The following is a 22,996-nucleotide window of genomic DNA, read 5'->3' as shown; positions in this document are numbered from 1 at the left end:
TGGTTGGCTATACCTATGATCAATGTTTTATGAATTCTGTAACAGGAGCTGATGGAATAGTTTGTCTTGAGCATTTTACTTATTATATTTACAGGGAAAGAGAACATGGTGAACTGTGAGTTAATTCTTAAAGCTTCTTAAAAGTGAAATACATCAATTCCAGTCATGTTTAATTAGCCAGAACAAGTCATTTGACCATGCTTGACTTCTTTAGGAAGAGGATGTATAATTATCCTATAAAAGAAAGCAGTGCCAAATATGATTAATGTAATGTAATTTAACACATTTCTTGATGACTTCAAAGTAATTGTCACCTTAGATGCCTCTATCCTACTTGTAATTTTATTTTCTATTGAATTATGTGCCATCTTTCCTCCTACTTTAGTTTTCTCTTTGACCATTATTTTTGAGTTTCTTTAAATAGTTCCTATTATTTTTGACTTCCCTTGAATGTTGATACCTCCAAAGATTCTTAACTTGGTTCCCCTTCTATTTTTATTCTGTGCATAACCTTTATTGGGGAATCTTATGTACTACCATAGATGCCAATATAGTCTCCATGTTAGGAACTACACAATCCATAGCTACAATCTGTGTTGTTTTTTTTTTAAAGAAGAGATTTAGTTACCTATAAGACACTTCCAAGAGATGCTCTTTTTTTTTTAAGTTTAACTCAACAGATTTTTACCTGAGCTCATTGTTTCTCTTTCAAAACGCACTCCTATATTCTACTTTGCTATTCAGTTTACAGCACAGACGTTTTCATGGTTGCCTGAGACAGAAACTTAGCAATAATCCTGAGCACTCCCTCTCATCAGCCTCCCTTCTGATTGGTAAGCAAGCCTTCTTATTATAAACCCTTTTCACATCTATTGCATACATTTTTCATGATCACAACTGGTACTGTTCTTCTTAAATGTTTTTCATTTCTTTCTTGTCTTTTTTTTTTTTTTTTTTTTTTTGAGATAAAATCTCACTCTAGCCCCAGGTTGAAGTGCTGTGGTGCCATCACAGCTCACTGCAGCCTGGACATCCTGGGCTCAGATGATCCTCCCATCTTAGCCTCCTGAGTAGCTAAGACTATAGGCACACATCATCACACCTGACTGATTTTTCTTCGTATTTTTTTACATACTATGTTGCTCAAGCTAGTCAAACTCCTGGGCTCAAGCAATCCTCTTGCGTTGGCTTCCCAGAGTGCTGTGATTACAGGTGTGAGCCGCTGTTCCCAGCCCGAGATCTCGTCATTTTTCATCAAACTACTGTGTTACTCTCTCAGGTGACCTTTGTATTCCCAAAGGTCCCCTTCTAATCCATCAGCCACACACACAGAAAGTGGCTTTCTAAAATACAGGAATCATTCCCCAACTTCACACTCATCAATAGTTTTTCGATGCTGATTGATAAAAAGAGTCAGATACTCCATCAAATCAACAGACACATCCATAATATAGGTTTAAACATATTTGTTTTCACACTTATTTCAAAGTCTCTTTTCTGACTGTGAAGTTAAATGGATAGTGACTCTAATGTACATGCTTGTATCCTCAGCACATTGCACAGAGCCTAAAGGTAGTGTTGCTTGTGTGTTTATTGAATAAATGGGTTTGTTTCTGTTAAGTTTTATCTGATTGGGTTGGCTCCTTTGTTTTGTCCACCAGCAATATTATTAAGCCATTCATTGCTATCTATCCCAGTGTTTTTCGTGTTTGAGAGGGATGCCTCTCTATGCCTTCATCAAGTTGTTAAATGGAAAAGACTGGGGATAAAGTTCTCTGCCACTGTACTTGGAGTAATAGTGGTAATCTGGCAATTTACTGGGTTTAAAGTTTTTTTTTTTTTTTTTTTTTTTTCTCCAGAGATATATCAAAGAGAATGAATAAGAAGGAATATGGGGACAGATTATATATGGGAAGCAGGCAGAAACGGATAATAAAAGTTATCATAAAAGTGACAACACCAGTGCTGGTGAAGATGTAGAGAAGCTGGATTACTCACACATTGTTGGTGTGAAAGTAAAGCAGTGCAGCCACTCTGGCAAAATAGTTTGACATTTTCTTTAAAAACGAAACATGTAACTACTATTAAACCCAGTAATTGTACTCTTGGGCATTCATCCCAGAGAAACAAAAACTTATGTTTATGCAAAAACCTGTACACAAATGTTCATAACGATTTTATTTTTAGTAATCCCAAACTGGAAACAACACGGTTGTTCTTCAATGGATGAATGGCTAAACTTTTGTACATCTGTGTAATGAAATACTGTTTAACAAAAAAGAACAAACTATGTATATACACAGTAACCTGGATTTATCCAGGAGAGAGATGTGTGTGTGTGTGTGTGTGTGTGTGTGTGTGTGTGTGTATATATATTCTCTAAGAATTTAGAGAATTACACTAAGTGAAAAAATGTCAAACCCCAAAGGTTAAATGTTGTGTAATTTAATTTATATTACATTTTCAAAATGACAAAATGATAGAAATAAAAAACAAATTTGTGATTTCCAGAGGTTAAGGAGAGGGTGGGGGCAGGAGGGAAATGAGTATGCTATATAAGGGCTGTATGAGGGATCCTTATGAGGACAGAATTGTACTGTATCAGTGTCAGTATACTGGTTTAGATATGGTAGCATAGTTTTGCAAGATGCTACCACTGGAGAAAACTTAGTAGAAAATATGCTGCGTTGCGCTGTGTGATTTCTTAAGCCTTCATGTGAATCTATAATTATCTCAAAATAAAAAGTTTAAAAATGATTTTAAAGATATCAGAATATAGAAATATATACTACACATATAATTATATAGAATATAATTAACATAAGTTATATATAACTATAATGATATACAACTATAATTATGTATAACTGTAGTTACATATATGCATCTATGTAACATTCATTCTCTTCATCCATAAATTCCACAAATTAGAGGAAACCGCTGTTCACATTTTGATGCACTTTTATCATGACATTTTCTAAATATTTACAAACATATATGAATGATACATTGCATATATGAATGACACATGTCTTATTTAAATTGTTATCTATGTGAATATTAATTTATATAATGTATATTGTATTGCTTCTAATTTTTTCTTTTTTGTTATCATAAAAAGTGCTGTAGTGAACATGCATATATTTGCATACATTTTTGTCTTTATGTCTTCAGAAAAATCCTGGAAATGGAAATGCAAGGTCCAGAATTATATGATGTCTAAAGTTTTGATAACTAGTCACACATTTCAATTGGAAAGAACAGTTGGTATCTCAGGTGACTGAGGTCAGAGAAGTGCCATTTCCAAAGATGGGATTAAGGATCCAAGACAACGCCTAGGGTATAACTGTTCTCCCTGAGCTAGCCGTAAGTCACTTTTTATTATGTGCTGGAGTGTCAAGAGATGCAAGGTATGAATTATGTGATTTCTGGGTTTCATGTCTAAGATAGGCAATACAAACAGACAGGTACATACAATTTATTTGCTACATTATTTTTTTATTTAAGGAAGCAACCAGATGAAGAGCTCTCAGTTTATTGAGTTAGATTAAAGACAGCAGAGGGCGCTCATAGATTATTAGCAAAATCAAGGAAAATGTATATATGCAAGATAGATAGTAAGAAATATAAGCGCCTTCTATTGCATTAAATTTTTTCACTGGGGATTCACAACTAAATGGCAACTGCCTGACACTCCCCCTTTCTAGTAACTACCATTGACTTCATTTTAAGCATTGTTAAATGGTATGTTCTTTGTTCTGTCATTAACTGTCTCATTATCAAATGAGAACTTGTTTCTGATTAGATACTGACAATGGCCATAATAACAGTGATAGCTATCAGTCATTTATTATTGCCTCTCTATATTTTTGATTCAACAAATAATGATTGAATATTCACTGCAGGATCTTTGCTAGACAGGAAGCATACGATAATCAACAAATTGTCATGACCCATATCTCCATAGATTTTACAGTGTAAAGGGAGAGATAGAAATCACACAAATAAACATGGGTAAATGGATAATTATAAGTTATAATGAAAACAATAAAAAAAGAATCAGATCCTAAGAAAGGTAACAGTGACAAGAGGTTCCCTGTTTATTTTAGGTCATTTCTATGGACATGCCAAATTGGGACTTGAGGTTGTGAAGAACCCATTATAACCAAATAATATTCTGTGTAGAAGGTACTGAGTATGTGACTATCCTGAAGATAAAGAGAACTTGGCTTCTTCAAAGAACTGAAACATCACCTGTGTGGCTGCAGCCCTGGGAGCAGGAACACAGGGATACAAGCCAAGGTCAAATCATGCATTGGGTGTCATGGTCATGGCCCTGTTTTTATCTTAAGAGCCCAGGAAAGCCTTGGAAAGTTTTGCATCCAATTTTCTCTATATCCCTGAGTGGCAACACTGCATATCCACTTGTATTAGTCAGATTCCTACAAGTCATTCCTGATACTTCCCTCTCCCTGACACGTCATATTGAACTCAACACCATGTCCTGTCAACCTCATGTCTTAATATTCTCTTCAATCCTTCCCCCCTTCCACATGGCTCTGTCTGCATTGACCCTCCCTTGTGTCCCAGAACACAAAAGAAAATTAAATATGGCACACGTTTATCTATATAACAAACCTGCACATCCTGCACATGTATCCCAGAACACAAAAGAAAATTAAATTTTAAAAAAGAAGGTTAATTCCTGTCACTCTCAAAATAAATACAAAAGCAAATCAGTCACACAGACTCTTGTTCAAGTTTGGCTCCAGCATTATCCAACTGGGCGATCTTGTCAGAATTCTCAATTGCATCGTTTCAAAAGGGAATAATCATATGTAATATTTGTACTAAATATGAGGAGTCAATGAAGTAACATTTATGCAGGACCAAGCATGGATGGTGTCCTAACGAGATATATATATATATATATATATATATATATATATATATATATTTTTTTTTTTTTTTTTTTTTTTTTTTTTTTTAAGAAAGGTAGATAGGTTTGAAGGATTGTAGGGCTGTCTTTGAATGTCAAGCATTGCCACAGTCTGAGTTTTGGTTTAAGCTTTCTTCTGTCATTGAAATGCCCTTCCTTCTCCTTGTCCATGTCTTCAAGTCCTTTATCATCCATCAAGTCATGGATCAAATATTATCAGATCAGAGAAATCTTTCCAGATTTCTGAGGGAGCATCTGTGGTTCTTTGTGCTGGTTCCAATGTTCTCATGTCTGTGCCTTTGTTATGCTGCACCACGCTGAGTATGTTTAGTGGGTTATGCGCTCATATCTTCTACATCAAGACTGTGAGCTACTTGAGAGCAAAAATCATGGGGTATTCAACTTTGTATCCTCACTACCTTGCCCTTGGGTAGAAGCTCTAAGAGATAAATTTCTTCACTTCTTGCAAAATACAAGAAACATTTACAGAACAGCTGCTCTCTGCTAGACACTGTTCTAATTGCTCACTATTGCACCAGGAACATTGAACAAAAGAGGTCAAATTCTTGCCTCGTGGAGCTTACATTCTAATAAAGGTAGGCAGAAAAAGGAATTAAATAAATCAAGTTTTAATATTGTGTTAAAAGATAAATATGATGAAGGAAAAATTAAGCAGCCAAAGAAGTTAGACATATTAGGGCAGAAGATGCAGTTTTAAATAAAGTGATCAATGAAGGCTTCACTGAGAGGGTGATATTTAGGAGAAGACCTTAAAAAATAAAGGTGCAAGCCATGTGGCCATCTTGGAAAAGACTAATTTTGGCGCAGGGAAGGGCAAATTTAAGACCCTATAAAAAGAACATGCTTGTACTGTTTGAAGACTGATAAGGATCCCAAAATAGTTGGAATGAAAAGAGAAAAATAATGAGTAGGAGAAGGGATGGGAAGTAAATAGCTCAGGTAGGATTTTTACTACCATTGTAAAGAAATTTTAAAATGTAGATTTTGCTTCCAATGAGATGGAAAATGACAGAAGGAATTGATATGATTTGAATTTTATTTAAATAGAATTACTCTATCTAGTCAGCATTTCTGTAAAAAGCAAGGTGTCAATTCCCTGAAGTACTTGAGTCACGATAGAAAGTTTGGGATTGGGGGCAGAATAGTGATGACGTAGATTGTGTCCTCAGCGTGTCACAGGGGAATGCTCTCCTGGGAGTCAGACACACCTGTTTGGAGCTCCCATGTAGCGTCTACCAGTTTTGGTATCTTATGTATGATACAAATCAGCCTCCCTGAGCCTCAGTTCCTTCACCTGTCATATGAAGAAAACAGTGCCTCACTAATCATTCCAATCACTTTGCAAGTATGAGGTTACAAGGAGATGAGAGTGTGAAAGGGTGGCATAAGAAAAATTCTATTCAGATGAAAGAGATTCTTGATCTTTAAGAACAGGTGTACCTGTTGGCTGCAGACGTGGATCTTACTGGAGGGTAGGGAAAGGAGGCAATGAAGTGGAGGAAAAGGAAATGCACATTGTAAAGCAGTTGGGAAATCTTCAAAATCTTTATAAATCATTGGAGATCTTGATAGGCTACCTGTTAGCAATTTACCAAATCCAGTATTGATATGGCACTTTCCCAACCCCCAACATAAAAAAGTGATTTCAAAATATACAATAGACAGGTGAAGACAAAGGCAGAAAAGTTCTGGTAGAGTGTGTTTCTTACATAAGGTAGTGTATTAATTAATATAGTTGTTATAAATGTGTTACTGAGGTACAAATCAGCGAGTCAATATCTGAAAAGAGATTTTGCAGCCACATATGGTGGGGAGAAGCAGTCTGTGTGCCAGATACTGAATATAATAGACATTTTAGGTAATTTAGTTAAGTGGGATGTGATTGTTGAAATTGACACAATCCATAGAAAATACATAGTGTGAATGGTCTGAGTTTATTGTAGAAAGTAACATGCATTTTTCAACACTTTATAAGCATACACTCTTGATTTATCTACCTGTATTATTAAAATTCTTTGTGGTGCATGCAGACCTCTTCTAGCTAAGACCTCTTCAGGAAGACAGACAAACAAAAGATTTATTAAAAATACATTTGAGTTGTTTTCAGAGTTTATGTGTTTGGGAAGGACAAAACCAAGGATAGCTTCTGAGAACTCAGTAGAAGAAGCACACAGAAACTTTATTCTAGATTACAGCAGTGCTTTAATTGGCATCTTGCTCTATGATAAGATTTCAGCCTTGTCTTACTGTCCACGTTAAATAACTCTGGGAGATTACTGTATTTCCAGCTCTGCTAGCTCACATTTTACTTCTGATAAGTGGGCAAGAACCACAGCCACAACTGCAGAGAATCCACCTGTGTGTTATAAGGTGGTGGCATGAAAGGGCTGCACTAAACATTTCAAGGACTCTTCTGTTTCTGAGGCTGATATTCTATGAGCCTGATAGAGACTCCGTGGGAAGGCAATGATTTTATTACTTTAAAGAAGGTCAGTTTTTAAGTTTACTAGCACAGGAGAGTGGGCTCAGATAGTTTTAAAATACTTTCCAAAAAAGATGTGTAAAACTTTTAACTCTGCATTTTCAGGAGTTGAGAGCTTGTTTTGAGGTCAGGTTTTAATTCTCTTTCTGTCACTTACTGGCTCTGTAAATTTGAACTTGCTACATTATCTGGGGTTTAGTCTTCTTATTTTGAACCATTCTTTGGTTATCCTGTTGAACATACAAATATATAAATATTCACCAGGGCATATAAATATTTTTGCATCGTTGAAACTTTAAACATGCCCAGAAGAAATTACTAATAGCAGCACAAATCTTCTCCATCAACTAGGTGATCCCAAAGCTCATATTTATTCTAACTTTCTAGAGGCAAAAATGCAGTAGGAGTGTTCAAAATGAGTTTTGTTTGGTTGAAGCAAGAGCCTGAATCCTGAGAACTCGCTGGGAGTTGCTCCGTCCTGGAGGACTTGTGAAGCAGAACCGGAAAAGCAGGATTTGGCTGCTCTTGGATTGTCCAGGAGCCACATAGGTGTGTCCTTTGAAACACAAGCCAAAGAGAGGAAAACAATTACCAAGTAGAGAGGGTTTAAGACTTTAAACAAACCAAAGAACACTTAACCCTTTTCTTAAAATTTTCATGCTTCTGCATTTTAAAATAGAAGAAGTTTCATAATAAAATCAACTACAATACGTAGTTGAGGAAATAAGCAACAACAACAACAAAAAGAAAGATTCAAGGTATATAGACAATCAGAAACAAGGATGGAGGGAGAATGTACATGGAATAAACCCCTAAGGATAAGTTGAGTCACCAGTTTCACTGAGTTTCTGGATAGATAGGTGATGAAAAAGAAAAGACCAAGTCACATAAACCTTAGAAACAGAAAGAGGAATCTGACTTTAAGGAACGTATTTTTTTTTTTTTTTCTTGATTCATTTCTGAATGAAAAATTTTCCATCAGACTTCATGAAAGGGTTACCAAGTGACACTGTGGCCAAGGGCAGTTTTGCTCATTGGGTGCATTAGTGGAGTTCCCCGTCTTACTTACTTATTCCTATATCCCTCACTAGGAAGTTTTAACTGAGCAAGTCCAGGAATAAAAGTCTAGTGTATCCTAGAGTAGATTTTGTCTTCATCCAAAACATGTATAGAAATTAAGAATTCATAAAGTGACTATCTATTACCTCTTTTGATAATTTTAGTAATCTAGTGAGGTTCATCCAATTTTGTTTTTATGCAGGAAAAAAATATATTTAAAATAGATGACTTGAATTCATGTGGTTTTAAACAATGCAGGACAAGTGGAGTTGAAATTTTAAGTCTATTGAAAATATTAAGCCCAGTAAAAAACCATGCTAATGTTATTCAGTAAAGGTTGAGAAGTTCTCAGATTAACTAGGTATTCAATTACTGGATATTTTCCCAAATACTGTACCTCTCTCCTCATCATATCAAATTGTGTGTAGAATCTTTTCTCTCAGAGTTCACCTTATTTGTAGAGCATTCATAATGCTTATCCCTTCCTCTAGGTATTCCTTCTTATCTTCTTTTCCAATGCATTCCCCAGGCCCTTTTATATATAACTTTTTCATTTCCTTACAGAGTTATGAGATACACAGAGCTACGTGATTGCTGAGTCCATAGACTTCTCAATGGCCAGCTAGTTACTCATTTTAGCAGCATTGGCTGATTGACGTGGTAGGTATGGATTAAAAAAAAATTAAAGAAATGTGTTAAAAAAGGGGGGGATCAATGTTAATAAGATAAACATAAACTATCTGTCTATCCATCTGTCTAGCTTAATTTAGGAAATGCCAGCCCAGTACAGTGGCTCATGCCTGTAATCCCAGCACTTTAGGAGGCTGAGATGGGCAGATCACTTAGGCCAGGAGTTTGACACCAGCCTGGGCTGCATGTGAAACCTGTCTCTACCAAAAATACAAAAATTAGCTAGGGGTGGTAATACATACTTTTAATCCCAGCTACTCAGGAGGCTGAGACAGGAGAATCGCTTGAACCTGGGAGAAGGAGGCTGAAGTGAGCCGAGATCTTGCCACTGCCCTGCAGCCCAGGGAACAGAATGAGACTCTGTCTCAAAAAAAAAAAAAAAAAAAAAAAAAAAAAAAAAAAAAAAGAAGAAGAAGAAGGAAATGCCGAGATCTTTGGCCAAATTTTCTAAACTAGAGAAACAGACATTGCTGTGAATCATTTAATTGTAAAGTGATGATTTGCTTTTGCTTTTAATTGAATAAGGCAATTATTACACAAATACAATCATACTTACTAAACACATGTTCACTGGGGTTTAAAGAGGTACTACTGATCAAAGCATCCCAACCCACATTTAGCCTCTCTTTAGTTGCTGCCTTCTCCCTGGTTTAATTGTTTTTACATCCCTAGATCGAGCCATTCCTCCCTGCTTGTCAGGGCATCTCACTTTGGTTCATGCATTCATTCCAAGGTTTTCATGTGTAGTTAAAAAATTTATGGCATTCAGATTCCCTACATTTAAAAAATTTTTAAGGATAAAAGTGAGGCTCAGGCAGGTAAAGAGGCCTGACCATGGTTACATAACCATTAAGTGGCTGATTTGAAGTTGAACTTACATCTTGTCTATGTCTTCTGCTTTTTCTGCTCCTCCACGTGGCCTTGCCTATCGGACTACCTCATAGACCAGACCTCTAGGATGTACTCCAAGGATTTGGGGTCTGGGTACCAACGATTATAGGTGTGTACCAGAAGCCTGAATGAAGCCAAAGTATTAGGACACCTGCAAGAAGAGGTAGGCTGTTCTCTGAGAAGATGGGAATGAAAACATAGAAACTTAAGTGACTGAGTTGAGAAGCTTAATTGGCCTTAGGGTGAGAGTCAGTAGTGTCTGGGTTGGGCATGTTTTGATTCCCATGCCCAAGCCTGATTCTCATCCTTAGAAGCATATGGAAAAGACTGGGCTAAGTTCTGGGGGAATATGATAGTAGCTTCCTGAACTTAAACTAATCACACCCAGGTTATGAAACGGAGCCAGTGGGGAAAAGGAGCATTTCCAGACCAAATCACAAACAGAAGTTGGTAAAGGCCGTGCTTCCTGAATATGTGTATAAAGTAACTCAACTAAGCGAAGGGGTAGTGTTGTATTTCTATGAACTCCTTGAGGCATGCCTTAGATCACTTAGCTTAGTCATTGTTCTCCACTGCCTTCTCCTATACTTTTCTGCATTGTTCTCCAGTAGCAGCACTATGGCTTCACAGCACAGACCCTGGAATCAGGCTACTTGAGTTCAAATTCTGTCCTCCTCCTTTATTAATATGGCCATACTAGCAAACCTCCTGAGCCCTTATTTCCTTATTTATAAAATTTAACAATAATATCTATTTAGGCTAGGTGAGGTGGCTCACGCCTATAATCCCAGCACTTTGGGAGGCTGAGATGGGTGGATCACGAGGTCAAGAGTTCAAGACCATCCTGGTCAACATGGTGAAACCCCGTCTCTACTAAAAATACAAAAATTAGCTGGGCATGGTGGCACACGCCTGTAGTACCAGCTACTTGGGAGGCTGAGGCAGGAGAATTGCTTGAACCCAGGAGACGGAGGTTGCAGTGAGCCGATATCAAGCCATTGCACTCCAGCCTGGGTAACAAGAGTGAAACTCCATCTCAAAAAAAAAAAAAAAAAAGAATAATATCTATTTTTCATAGTGATTATGAATTAAATTAAATACTACATAGCACTTAGGCATTCATCACTTAGCTTAATGCCTTAAAACAGAATAACAATACAGTTCATATCAGCTACTGATATTACTACTTTTCCAGATCTAAAACTTCTGTTTTTATTGTTCAATATTCATTTTCAGGAGAGACTTGAGTACAGAAAAAGCAAGTATTTCTGAGCACTCTAAACTATATTGTTTGCCCATAAATTCAACTGCATGAGATAGAGTTTGTTATCCTTTTTCTTTGAATTAGGTTCAGCAAATTTCATTCTTCTCAGGAGCAACTAGCTGCATGATTACATGGGTCTTTAGATTGTTAGTGTGTGCTAGCCCCTCATTTCACAGGCTGAACTTGTTCAAAGCAAGCTCCTAGCAGTTGTGACAGGGACCAGGTTTCCAATCCTGCCATGCTTATTCACTTCATCTCACAGTTGTGCCTCCTCTCTTAAGAAAATTGTATTGTTAGAAACTTTTACATGATAAAAATACATTCACTTAAAATTGATTTTTAAAAATGACAGCAAGAATTTTTTTAAAATGTACCTTTTCTGCTTGTAGACAGACATGGGTACCAAAATTATTAAATAAAACTAGACAGATCCTTTTTCCTTTGTCCAATACACTGATATTTCAGTTGTAAATTTTAAGTTAAAAAATCACCTGAGGATGTCACTTTGATGAATGCTTTCCTCGATTATCATCAAATTCCATAAATCCTCTTGAAAAAAAAAAGAGAAAATAAGAATTATGATTCAGACTGAATAGGAGTGTTAGAATGATCACTAAGGTGTTGTATTATGTTTGAACCATACTGTTCTTCTCTAGATTTTTCTATGTCAGAAAGAAATGAGACCTACAATTTCCATAAAAGTTTATAGTAGACAAGCAATTTATGCATAAGTATCTTTTTGCATCTGCCAATAAACCCACTCGTTAGGTACCTATTCACACACAAACTCCATAAAGGCATATATTTTTGTTTTGTTTTTTTTCAGTAATATATTCCCAGGGCCTAGAACAGTCCGTGGCAAATAGTAGAATTAATATTTGTTGAATGCATTTTTATTATCTCTTTTTATGTGTGAGAAAACCTTTGAAGCTCAAAGATTAAACAACCTGTCCAAAGCACATTGCTGGTACATTGCAAAGAACAGTTGAAAACTTGGCTCTCCAGAGTAATTACTAAATGCTAGAAACACTGCACTATGGCTCAAGAACTGGGTAGCAGGGTATCTGCTGAGACAGTAAAAGATAACTAAAATATCGTTTGTGAATCATAGTCTAGTAGAGAAAACAGACACCTCAGATACAAGTAATTTAAAACAATGTGGGGGATAAAAGTTGCTATGAATATTTCTGCAAAACATTATGAAATCCCTGAATATGAAAAACAGAAATTTCTAATGGTAAGTGTCTGTGACTTTTTTTGAGTTTGTTTTTGAATTGGGCTTTAGAAAATGATTAGACTTGCCAAGTGAACAGAGTGGGGTTTCAGCGTGAGTGCTAGGCATTTTCGGCAGAGGGAAAAATCACATGAACAGATATTGGGGGGTTATACAATCATGATTTGCTCTGAGATGAAACTCATTTGTCATTGGGGCTTCAGGTTGCAGGGGTAAAGATTGTGACTGAAAGATACATTGGCATCAGAGAAGGACCTTTGACATTAGCCTAATGCATTCGCTTGGATTTTGGAGGCAATGGAAATTCATGAAAAACTTTCAAGCCTGACAGTGATATGACCAAATTTACATTTTTTTGATATAAAGTTTTGGTAGTAGGTAGAAGATGAATTGGTGAGACAGAAAAAGTGGAACTTATTCAAAATCCAATAAAAATAACTTGGGAAAGAGATGATGAAGGACTCAACTTGAACAGCTAGTCAGTGGAGCTGAGGAAGAGAAATGTACATATGGTACATATACATATACCTGAGGAAGGTATGTAGGGTAGAATATTCAGGATTCAATGAAGGTGATGATGAGCAGCAAAGATTCGAGAAGATCCTTAGGTTTCTGGATTTCTTGTGGATGATTATGTGACTTAGTGAGATATGGAGGAGGGTTTTGAGTGACATGATGGACTTGGGTTTAGACCAGTAGAATTTGAAATATTGGGAGGAAAACGATGGAGATTTACTGCAAGCTATCAGTTATTTCATTTGGTGCTCAGGAACAAATTGCAACAGAAATGTGAATTTGAAACTCATTAGATTATAGGCAGTATTCCCAATGGGTAAGCTGCAATGTGAAAAACCAAGCACATTTGGAATCCTAAGGAACAATGACATTCAGAGGGCAGGTGCATGAAGAAAAGTTAAACGAAAAGATTGAGAAAGAATGGCTAGCAGTAGAGAGAGAACCAGGGAAATATGTCATGGAACCATGAGGGGAAAATATTCCGAAGAATTAAGGGCTCTCAAAGGGTGAGAGGAGTTAATAATATATATATTTTCCAGAAAAATGATGAGCAAAATACAGTTGCTGTAGCTCCAAGATAATCCAAAAGCAAGTGGAGAGAACAATCTGCTCTATTCACTGTCCCAAAAGCATGTCTCTAGCATTTATTTTGCATCTGACATACCACTTAGGCATCAGACATATTGGAATAAATAAAGCAAAATTCCAACCTTTATGAATCGTCATTACTTCTCTCATTCTCTCTTTCAAATCAAAACTTGTTTGATCATTCAAGACCCAAATTACATCTTGCCTTTGCCATAAACACTTCCCTAAGCCCAGTGTCCCCACTGACAGCTCCTTTCGCTGGAAACTGCCCGTGATATTCGGCTGACATTCATCTTACTAGGCATTTTTAGTTATTGCACTGTGCATTGGCTTATGTAATTTCACCATAAAGTGAATTTGAGGAGAAGGGATTGACTGTCTTGATTTTTCCTTCACAGTCTGTGTCCCCACTTTGTACATATTAAATGTTTAGCAATACTTTCTGGTGGTCTCCTCCTATCGCCCACTCCCTATTTTGCTTGTGCTCTTCCCTTGAATGGGGAGTTATAGGTATGTCATGGGTCCTGACTCTACCACCCGCTACATCGATCTCTTGACCAGACATGGCTGTGTCTTTGAGCAAAGATCCTTCAGGATTCCTCAGTCAAATTGAGGTAGATGGGCTTTGGGTCTGATCCGCAAGATATCTTTCCTTATCAAGTGCCTGATGCTATGTGCCAGATACTGTGCTCTTGCAACCAGCCAGACAGGTGATCTGGTCTCTACTTTCACTTAGCTACTGATGAAAAATAAATAAGTCACTTCAGATGGTAACAAATATTATAATGACAATATAACAAGGTACAGTGATAGTAACAGGCAGTGGGAGTGGAGGAAGACAGTATTAATAAGAATGGTCATAGCATCGCTTTCTTTGAAAATGACTTTCAGATTAGCCGCAGGCCCAAGCATTAACCATGAGAAAATGAGAGTATTTTAGAAGGAGGGAGAGCAAGGGAAGAAAGCCTTAGATGCTAATACGTTCTAGCAACAGAAAGAAGACCATTTACCCAGAACATAATGAGGGAAAGGGAAACAGTAGATGAAGTGCTTGTCTGAGCCCTAGAGTGGACAGTAATTCTTTAGCATATCAGAGAGTTGACTTTTATGGTGAACCCAGAGGAAAAAGTTCTGTTTTATACTTGGAAAATTCCGGAGGAAAGGAATGAAAAGAACTATTAGCTCTAACTCCTTGCTTTGCTGTGTTAACATAACAATACTCATTCAATTGGAGCCTAATCTTTAGTTTGTATCTAATGGGTGGTGCTCCTGTTGTTGGCTTCTGACTTTCCTTTCTGTTTAAATTAACAATCTTGGAAAGGCAACAGTTGCAAAAGCAACGACAGTAGGATATGTAACAATTAAAAGAACACCTGTGAGTTTTAACAGTTTGTAGAGCAGGATTGCATGACCCTGCCCAATCAGATGACAATCTATCCATTTAAGAAGATCAGAGATTACAAAACCCCTAATTACTCCTACATGGAAGTGGTTCTTAATCTGCTATTGGTTAAAGACCCCTTTGAGAATCTAACAGAAGTCATGAGCACTTTCCCCAGGAAAATGCAAAAAAAAAAAAAAAAAAAAAAAAAAAAAAAAATCACATTGACATAAAATATTAATAAAAATGTAAAGGCTTTGTGGGACTTTAAAGCTGGTCTATGCAGCCCAGAACATCTGATCAAGGGCATGGCTTTCAAAAATTTCTGTATACCAGAATTACCTGAAACGCTTGTTGAAAGACATGTCCATGGCCTTGTCCCCAGAAAGATGCAAAATGGGATGCAGAAGTCTGCATTTTAAAAAATAAATTCCCCCAAGGGATTCTGAAACAGGTAGATAGACCACACCTAGTCAAACGCTGCTTCAGGATCTATAAAGGTGAAAATTAGAGAGCAGAGGCTCAGAGTGGTGGAGATTGAAAGCACCTGGGAGTTCAGAAGACTGAATTTCAACCTGAAGCGCTGAAATTGGGGAGATTAATATGGGGGAAATAAAGCATACGGTGAGGTAGTAGTGTTAAATCAGAACTATGCAGGCAGAAAAAAAAAATAGATGTATTGGGAATTAGACACAGGCTTGGAAGCAGGCTGAGGACACTGGGAAGACTCTGGGACTGGTGATTTATCCTAAGGCAATCCCTCATGATGAAAACCAACACCAATGCTGAGAGGTTCTCTAGATTGCCTCTAAAGAGATTGTCTACTGTATCTGCTAGCCTTCTTGAGCTACTCAAGCTGGAAAATATAGGCAGGACTCATCACACCCATCATGAATGAACGTATCATTACCTCTTACCGGCATCACATAATCACAGTGCTTGCATGGGGTGGGCCATCTATTGTTTTAACTTTACAGTTAAAATGTGAGCAAACGGAGGCCTTCAGAGTGGGAGGGCTTTGTTCAAGACCACCTAGTAAAACAGCACCTGAGTTAGGATCAGAGCCTGACTTTTTGTTCTTTAGTGCTTTTCCTCTTTCCTATTTAGTCTTGAGATTAAAAAAAGAAAAAAAAAATTCTGATGGAACCACTTGATGAGAATGTGCTTATCCCCAAAAAGTTGAGGGCAATTAATTCAGATGCAAAATATATCTTCAGTAGGGCAACATTTTTCAATGAAAAATAACACATTCGCTTGTGCCACAGATTTCATTTCTCATGTATTTTAATGCCATGTGGTCATTGTGTGGTCATTACCAACATTGAACTTGACAAAAAACAAGGTTTGTCTCAGTGCTTACGCGCTCCTGGACATGGAGCGGAGGATGAACTCGACCGCATTCTCAATGATCTCTGTACCCAGGAGGTTTAGGAATTTGGGGAAGTCTGGCTTTGGGTCTTTGCCTGAGTCGTCTGGCTTGTCGTCTGGCTTGTCTGGTTTGTCATCTGAAAAACAGAACGGAATCTCAGAGGTGATTCTCAGCAACAAAGAAGGAAGTCTCCTTTCCATGTGGGGAACCCTTAGGATTTTTTGTGGCCCACTTACGAATTTCATAGCTTTATATGAGTATATTGCTCAAACATTTCATGCTTGTCTGGTTAAAATCTTCACATACATTATCTCATTTATTTCTAAAAACAAACTAATAGATTAACAGGTAGACACTGGCACTGCCTTGTGAGTGAAAAAAAAAACCACAGCTCAGAGGCTAAGTACCTATCCCAGAGTTAAGCAGCAAGGAAGTGCCAGTGCCAGGACTGACATCCAGAATGTCTGTTTTTCCATCTGATCTCCATGCTCATGGTAATAATAATATTAAAGATGAATTATCAGCTGGGTGGGGTGGCTCGTGCCTGTAATCCCAGCCCTTTGGGAGGGTGAGATGGGAGGATTGCTTGAGGCCAGGAATTTGACACCAGCCTGGGTAACATTATGAGTCTTCCATCTCTAAAAAATGTAAAAAGTAGCCAGGTGGGGTGGTGCACACCTGTAAGCCCAGCTACTTGGGAGGTGAAGGCAGGAGGATCACCTGAGCCCAGAAGACAGAAGCTGCAATGAGCCATGATCGTTCAACTGCACTCCAAGCTTCTGGGTGACAGAGTGAGATTCTGTCTCTAAGAAATACAATAAATAAATAAAACTGAAATATCAATGAGTAGCATTTGCTGAGTACATGCCTATGATAATCTACATGAATTGTCTCATTTTATCCTCATAGTGACTCTGCAAGGCAGGAACAATTATCCCAATTTAAATATAAAGAAATATAACTTGAGAGATGTTTAAAAACTGTTTCGAAGTCACATAGTTAGTAAGTGGCAGAAATACAATTCAAACCATGTCAGTTTGGCATTAAAATTTGGATTCTAAAGTACTCTGTGATGAGCTGCACAGTCTTTGAAGAAAAAGTTACACAGTTTGCACTTTTTTTAAAGAAGGTTCAAAATAATATAGCAATAATGATGACAAAGAAATTCAGAAAAGTTATGCAGTTTGCGCTTCTTTTAGAAGATTCAAAATAGAATAACAATAATGATGATGAAGAAATTCTATCACTTTCATATCACCTAATAGTTTTGGAAATAGCAATTTTACAAATGTTGTGTAATTTTACCCGCAGACCTATCTTATAGAGTATGCATTTTTTAGCTCACTGGACTGAGAAAGTGAAGATTGAGTGGCTTACAGAAGACCTCACAGAGAGTAAGAAAAATGCTGGGACCATAACTGCAGGCTTCTTACACTAGACGCTTAAGCGCCCTTTGGAACGAGGGCCAAGGATCCAGAGTGAAGTTGATTACATTCAAGATCCCTTGCAGGCTTTTTGACTTTGCTTAGTTGTCTTTATTTTCAGGAGATGAGAAGAGATGGATGACTGACAGCAGCTACATGTGGTCTCCCCTCTGAGCCCTGGTCACAGGATAAAGTGGGACTTTTATTTATTAATTTTATTGTACCCTGACAAGTAGTGTTATCAGACTGGGTAAATAAAAATACAGCATGCCTAGTTAAATTTAAATTTCAGATAAACAACAAATGCTTTTCTGGTACTATAAGAATAATCCATGCAATAATTAGGGCACACTGATGTTAAAAGATTATTCATTGTTTATCAGAAGTCTAAATCTAACAGGGTATCTTGTATTTTATCTGGCAACCTCACCACAAGTTTTAACTCAAGAAATCCCAACTTCTAGACAATGTACCCCTGACTTTGGATTTTTAAAAAATGTAACTACCTTTCTTGTGGAGGCTATCAAATTATGTCAGAAACTTTACATTTAAATTAAATCCTAAAATGGAAACTATTAGTAAAAAGATTGGTAGGGAATTCTGTAAGTATTTATTGTTTACTATGACATAACCAAAGATTTGACAGAATCACCATTTGGGACTTGTAACTAAAATCAATATACTAATCATCATGTATCCATATATCCAATTGTTGGTTCCTTCATTTAGAAAGTATTTTTGAACCTACTTTTTAATTTTTTTATTTTTGAGACAGGGCTTCGCTCTCTCACCCAGGCTGGAGGGCAGCAACGTGACTACAGTTCACTGCAACTTCAACCTCCTGGGCTCAAGAGATCCTCCCACCTCAGCCTCCTGAGTAGCAGAGACTACAGGCACATGCCATCACAGCTGGCTGATTCTTGTATTTTGCATAGAGATGTTGCCCAGGCTGGTCTCAAACCCCTGGGCTTGAACGATCTGCCCATGTCGGCCTCCCGAAGTTCTGGGATTGCAGCTGTGAGCCATCGTGCCCAGCCCGAGCCTACTATTATGTACATAGTTATGCTAAGAGTCAAGGTAAAAAAGGACAATAGATATGAGCTTCACATAAAGTGCTGGGCAACCCTGGTACTCAGAATTGGTTTGTTTTTATCGTGGGAAGGAGATGGAAGCAGAAGTCTTGTGTAGAGTACCTATTGAGCAGATAATACACCAGTGCTTTTAGCACATGCCTTAATCTTCATTCAGCTCAGTAGTGGTATCACAGTTTTATAGGAGAGAAGACAGATGATCAGGAAAATTAAATGACTCACCTGAAATCACTCATCTAGAAAGTAGCTGATTCACGGTTTGAACCTAATGTTTTTCTTAACTCCACAAATCATATTATTCACATTATATAATACAGCCTCCAAACAATTGTTTCGTAAAGACATTTACCAAGCGCGAAGCAGTAATTTCTTACGTGAAAGATGAGATTATTTCCCGTGTTTCTATCTAGCTACTTGCAAAATAAATTCTATTGACTTGTTATTTTAATATGACACTAAATGCCAGCCTTTCAAGATGCAAGAAGCCTGGGATTGGAGTGGGTGGAAATCAGAATCTCAGCTTTTGCCCGTGAACACCATACATATTGAGAGGTATTAAAGTATGGTGGATTACATGCTCTGGAGTTTTATATACCTGTCTGATTCCTGCCTTTAACAAAAAATTAGCCATGTAAACTTGCACACAGTCCTTAACTTTGCTATCTCTCAGTTTTCTCATATATTGTCAGGATTGAAAGGTATTTATATATATATATATACACACACACATACATATAGATAGATACACACACACACACAAACACACACACACATCATATATACATACAGATATATATATACCATCTATAACAGTACCAAACCCAAGGTGAACTTACCTTATATAAATAAATAAATAATGAATGAATGAATAAATATTCTGTTTTATTGTTACTATTAATATTAAGAGCAACAAAATTGTTTATAATTCACTTTCTCCTCTAGTGCTTTAGAAGATCATATAAATTTTTAAAACATTATTAAAATATCAAGAAATTTATATCCTAGCAACAAATCTTCAAAGGCAACAGTTTGATTTCTTTTTAACTATACTATGAGAAAGCCTTTATTTACAGTAACTACCTTGTTGAGTTTCTTAGTGAATGTGAATATAATGTTCTTAACAAACAGTATTGCTAACATTTGTAGTTTTTATAGTTTACAAAGTAATTATAAAAGTGAATTCATTTGGCCTGGCGAAGTTGATAGTTATCCCATTTTACAGATAAAGAAACTGAGGTTTAAAGCAGTGAACTGATGTAAACAGTTTCAGAGTTTATGAGAGACAGTGCGGCAACCGGTCTTTGGTATCAAATCTCATCTTTCACTTCACTATAGTGGTAGCTTTAGGAGTGGAATGGACTTAACAATCTCTGTGGCCATATCTAGAGTAATTCTGTTATAATGTCTGCTGTGTGTTGTTCAGCCAAGTTACATTCATAGGACTCTGTTACTAAAGATTTGCACTCTCTCTGCCTTCTGGCCTGTCATTCTGAGTGGCACTCACAGTCTTTTGCAGACAAAAATAAATTATTTAATGAGAAGGCAGCATACAGCCTGAGCTTCTGTGTGCTGGGAAAAGATGGGAAATAAGCCATTGCTCAATAATAGCAGAAAGAATCTAGGAAGTTAGGTTTCAGTCCCAGGTGCCCCCTCCACCTGTCTGTGTGCTCAAGTAATTTGCTCGCTGCAAGCTGAGTTTATTAACCTGTAGAAAGGAAAATGATGAAACTGTGCATGTTTACATGGCTGGATTATTATGAGAACCAAATGAGATTATACATGACAACAATAGTAGGCAACATTTATTGTGTGCTTATTATCAACCAGTTACTCTTCTAATTTGTTTCATTCCTTTTATTCAGTTTTCATGATAGCTTTATGAGAAAGTTGAATGTCCCCATTTGTATGTGAGGCCTAGAGACATTGAATAGCATTTCTAAAGTCACATTTCTTGTGAGTGGTAGAGCCAGGCCTAGGAGTTTTATTCCAGAGTACATATTCTTCATCACTGAATATTATTAGCTATATTTATCAAAATATAAATGCCACTCAGCTCCTATGGAATTTATACTAGAATAGTGTCATTATATCGTAAGATTATATAAAAAATTTCGAACTTCATTCATCCACTGAAAATAGAGGCTAGGTTTTTATTAAAATCCTACTTTCTTTATGTTAGACGTGCAACTCTTGTCTCCCAGGCCAGTGCTCTTTCTGCAGTGCCCAAAGGCCCCTTCTTCCTTTTATGTTCTGAATCAGTGCCACCAACTTTCTGTAGTCACTGCCAACTATTGAACAATTCATGGGCTGTGATCAGAAGCACTTACCTGCATAGCAGGTCAGGATTAAGACAAGCAGTCCCAGGACAACTGTTAGCCGAAGTACTGAGATAGCCATTCTGGTAGCACTGGGTACTGGTGCACATAAATTGTTCAGACACATCTGAAACAGTGCTCCATATTTATAGGGCACATATGTGACATCATCAGCTTTGGAATTTAGATGTTGCACAAGATGTCTGCATAGCTTGCTTTTGGATCTGTATTAATGAGCCCTGCCCTATCATTCAAACCAAACGTTTTTCATATAGGGAAAGAAATCTCTCTTGATTTTTAAAATTTGTACCTATAAAGGGTTCTGGAGGGAATCTCTTAAGGCTCGTTTCAATGAGCCTTATTAGAGGGATATCAGGTAGAATTACTCATCAGTGCCAAGCAGCAGGCAACAAAACAGATTGGCAAGGCATGCTGACTCCCTCCCTGTACACTCTGTGCCTTCCCACATGCTCTGAGACAATCCTTTGCTCCCACATGGGCATGCCCTTTCACACCCCATGCCTCTGCTCTTGCTCCTCCTTCTTCCTCAGATACCCTCCCTCTTGTCTCCCTTTGGATTAATCGTATGTATTCTCAGTTCAAATGCCCCTTTGCTGTTGTAAACAGTGCTGCAATGAACATACATATGCATGTATCTTTATAATAGAATGATTTATAATCCTTTGGGTATATACCCAGTAATCCCAAATGCCCATCAATGATAAACTGAATAAAGAAAATGTGGCACATATACACCATGGAATACTATGCGCCCATGAAAAGTATAAGTTCATGTCCTTTGTAGGGACATGGATGAATCTGGAAACCATCATTTTCAGCAAACCGACACAAGAACAGAAAACAAAACGCCACATGTTCTCACTCATAGGTGGGTGTTGAACGATGAGAACACACGGACATAGGGAGGGGAACATCACACACTGGGGTATGTTGGGGGCTTGGGGGCTAGGGGAGGACAGAGGGGTGTTGGGAAGTTGGGGAGGGATAACACTGGGAGAAATGCCTGATGTCGGTGACAGGGGGATGGAGGCAGCAAACCGTCATGGCATGTGCGTACCTATGCAACAACCCTGCACGATCTGCACATGTACCCCAGAACTTAATGTACAATTAAAAAAAAATGCCCCTTCTCTGTGAAACATTCATGATAACCTCTCTACCCTCCTCCAGATCGAGTCTGTTGCTTCATTATCTGTTCTATAGGATGCTGGATCCCATTGGATAAGAACTAAGTGTTGGCCTGGCACAGTGGCCCACGCCTGTAATCCCAGCACTTTGGGAGGCCAAGGAGGCTGAATCACAAGATCAGGAGTTCAAGACCAGCCTAGCCAACATGGTGAAACCCTGCCCTGTACTAAATATACAAAAAATTAGCTGGGCATAGTGGTGGGTTCCTGTAATCCCAGTACTCAGGATGCTGAGGCAGGAGAATAGCTTGAACACAGGAGGTGGAGGTTTAGTAAGCTGAGATCGGAGCACTGCATTCCAGCCTGGGCGACAGAGTGAGAATCTGTCTCAAAAACAACAAAAACTGTTTTATTTTATTTATTTTACTTTTATTTTCCTCTCTTTTTTAAATTAACTTTTCTTTGAAGTTCCGGGCTACGCACGAAGCCAGAAGGATGTGCAGGTTTGTTATATAGGTAAATGTGTGCCATGATGATTTGCTGCACAGACCAACTAGTGACTTGGCTTTTTATTTTTTTATTTT

At 37.5% G+C, this 22,996-nt stretch overlaps 1 protein-coding gene across 1 annotated transcript; it reads right to left on the bottom strand.

Annotated features, from left to right (window-relative positions):
- Positions 1-11,837: 11,837 nt before the first annotated feature.
- On the bottom strand, positions 11,838-21,383 carry C1H5orf46 (chromosome 1 C5orf46 homolog). The gene is made up of 3 exons (XM_003933985.3): positions 21,277-21,383; positions 16,426-16,570; positions 11,838-11,895 (listed from the first exon to the last, which is right to left on the bottom strand). Exons 1-3 carry the CDS (start codon positions 21,344-21,346, stop codon positions 11,847-11,849), a joined length of 264 nt encoding a protein of 87 aa, XP_003934034.2. The 5' UTR covers positions 21,347-21,383; the 3' UTR covers positions 11,838-11,846.
- Positions 21,384-22,996: the final 1,613 nt, after the last annotated feature.

This window comes from Saimiri boliviensis, chromosome 1, assembly GCF_048565385.1.
Source record: "Saimiri boliviensis isolate mSaiBol1 chromosome 1, mSaiBol1.pri, whole genome shotgun sequence".
Lineage (NCBI taxonomy): Eukaryota > Metazoa > Chordata > Mammalia > Primates > Cebidae > Saimiri > Saimiri boliviensis.
The sequence above is the reverse complement of the archived record's forward strand: the minus strand, read 5'-3'. Positions and strand labels throughout refer to the sequence as shown.

Excerpts from the sequence above, each read along its gene's own strand:
- C1H5orf46 (XM_003933985.3), bottom strand. The coding sequence starts at position 21,346 with ATGGCTATCTCAGTACTTCGGCTAACAGTTGTCCTGGGACTGCTTGTC. Across the intron at positions 16,571-21,276 it reads AATCCTGACCTGCTATGCAG|ATGACAAACCAGACAAGCCA; the intron begins GTAAGTGCTTCT and ends TCTGTTTTTCAG. Across the intron at positions 11,896-16,425 it reads CGCTCCATGTCCAGGAGCGC|AGGATTTATGGAATTTGATG; the intron begins GTAAGCACTGAG and ends TTTTTTTTCAAG.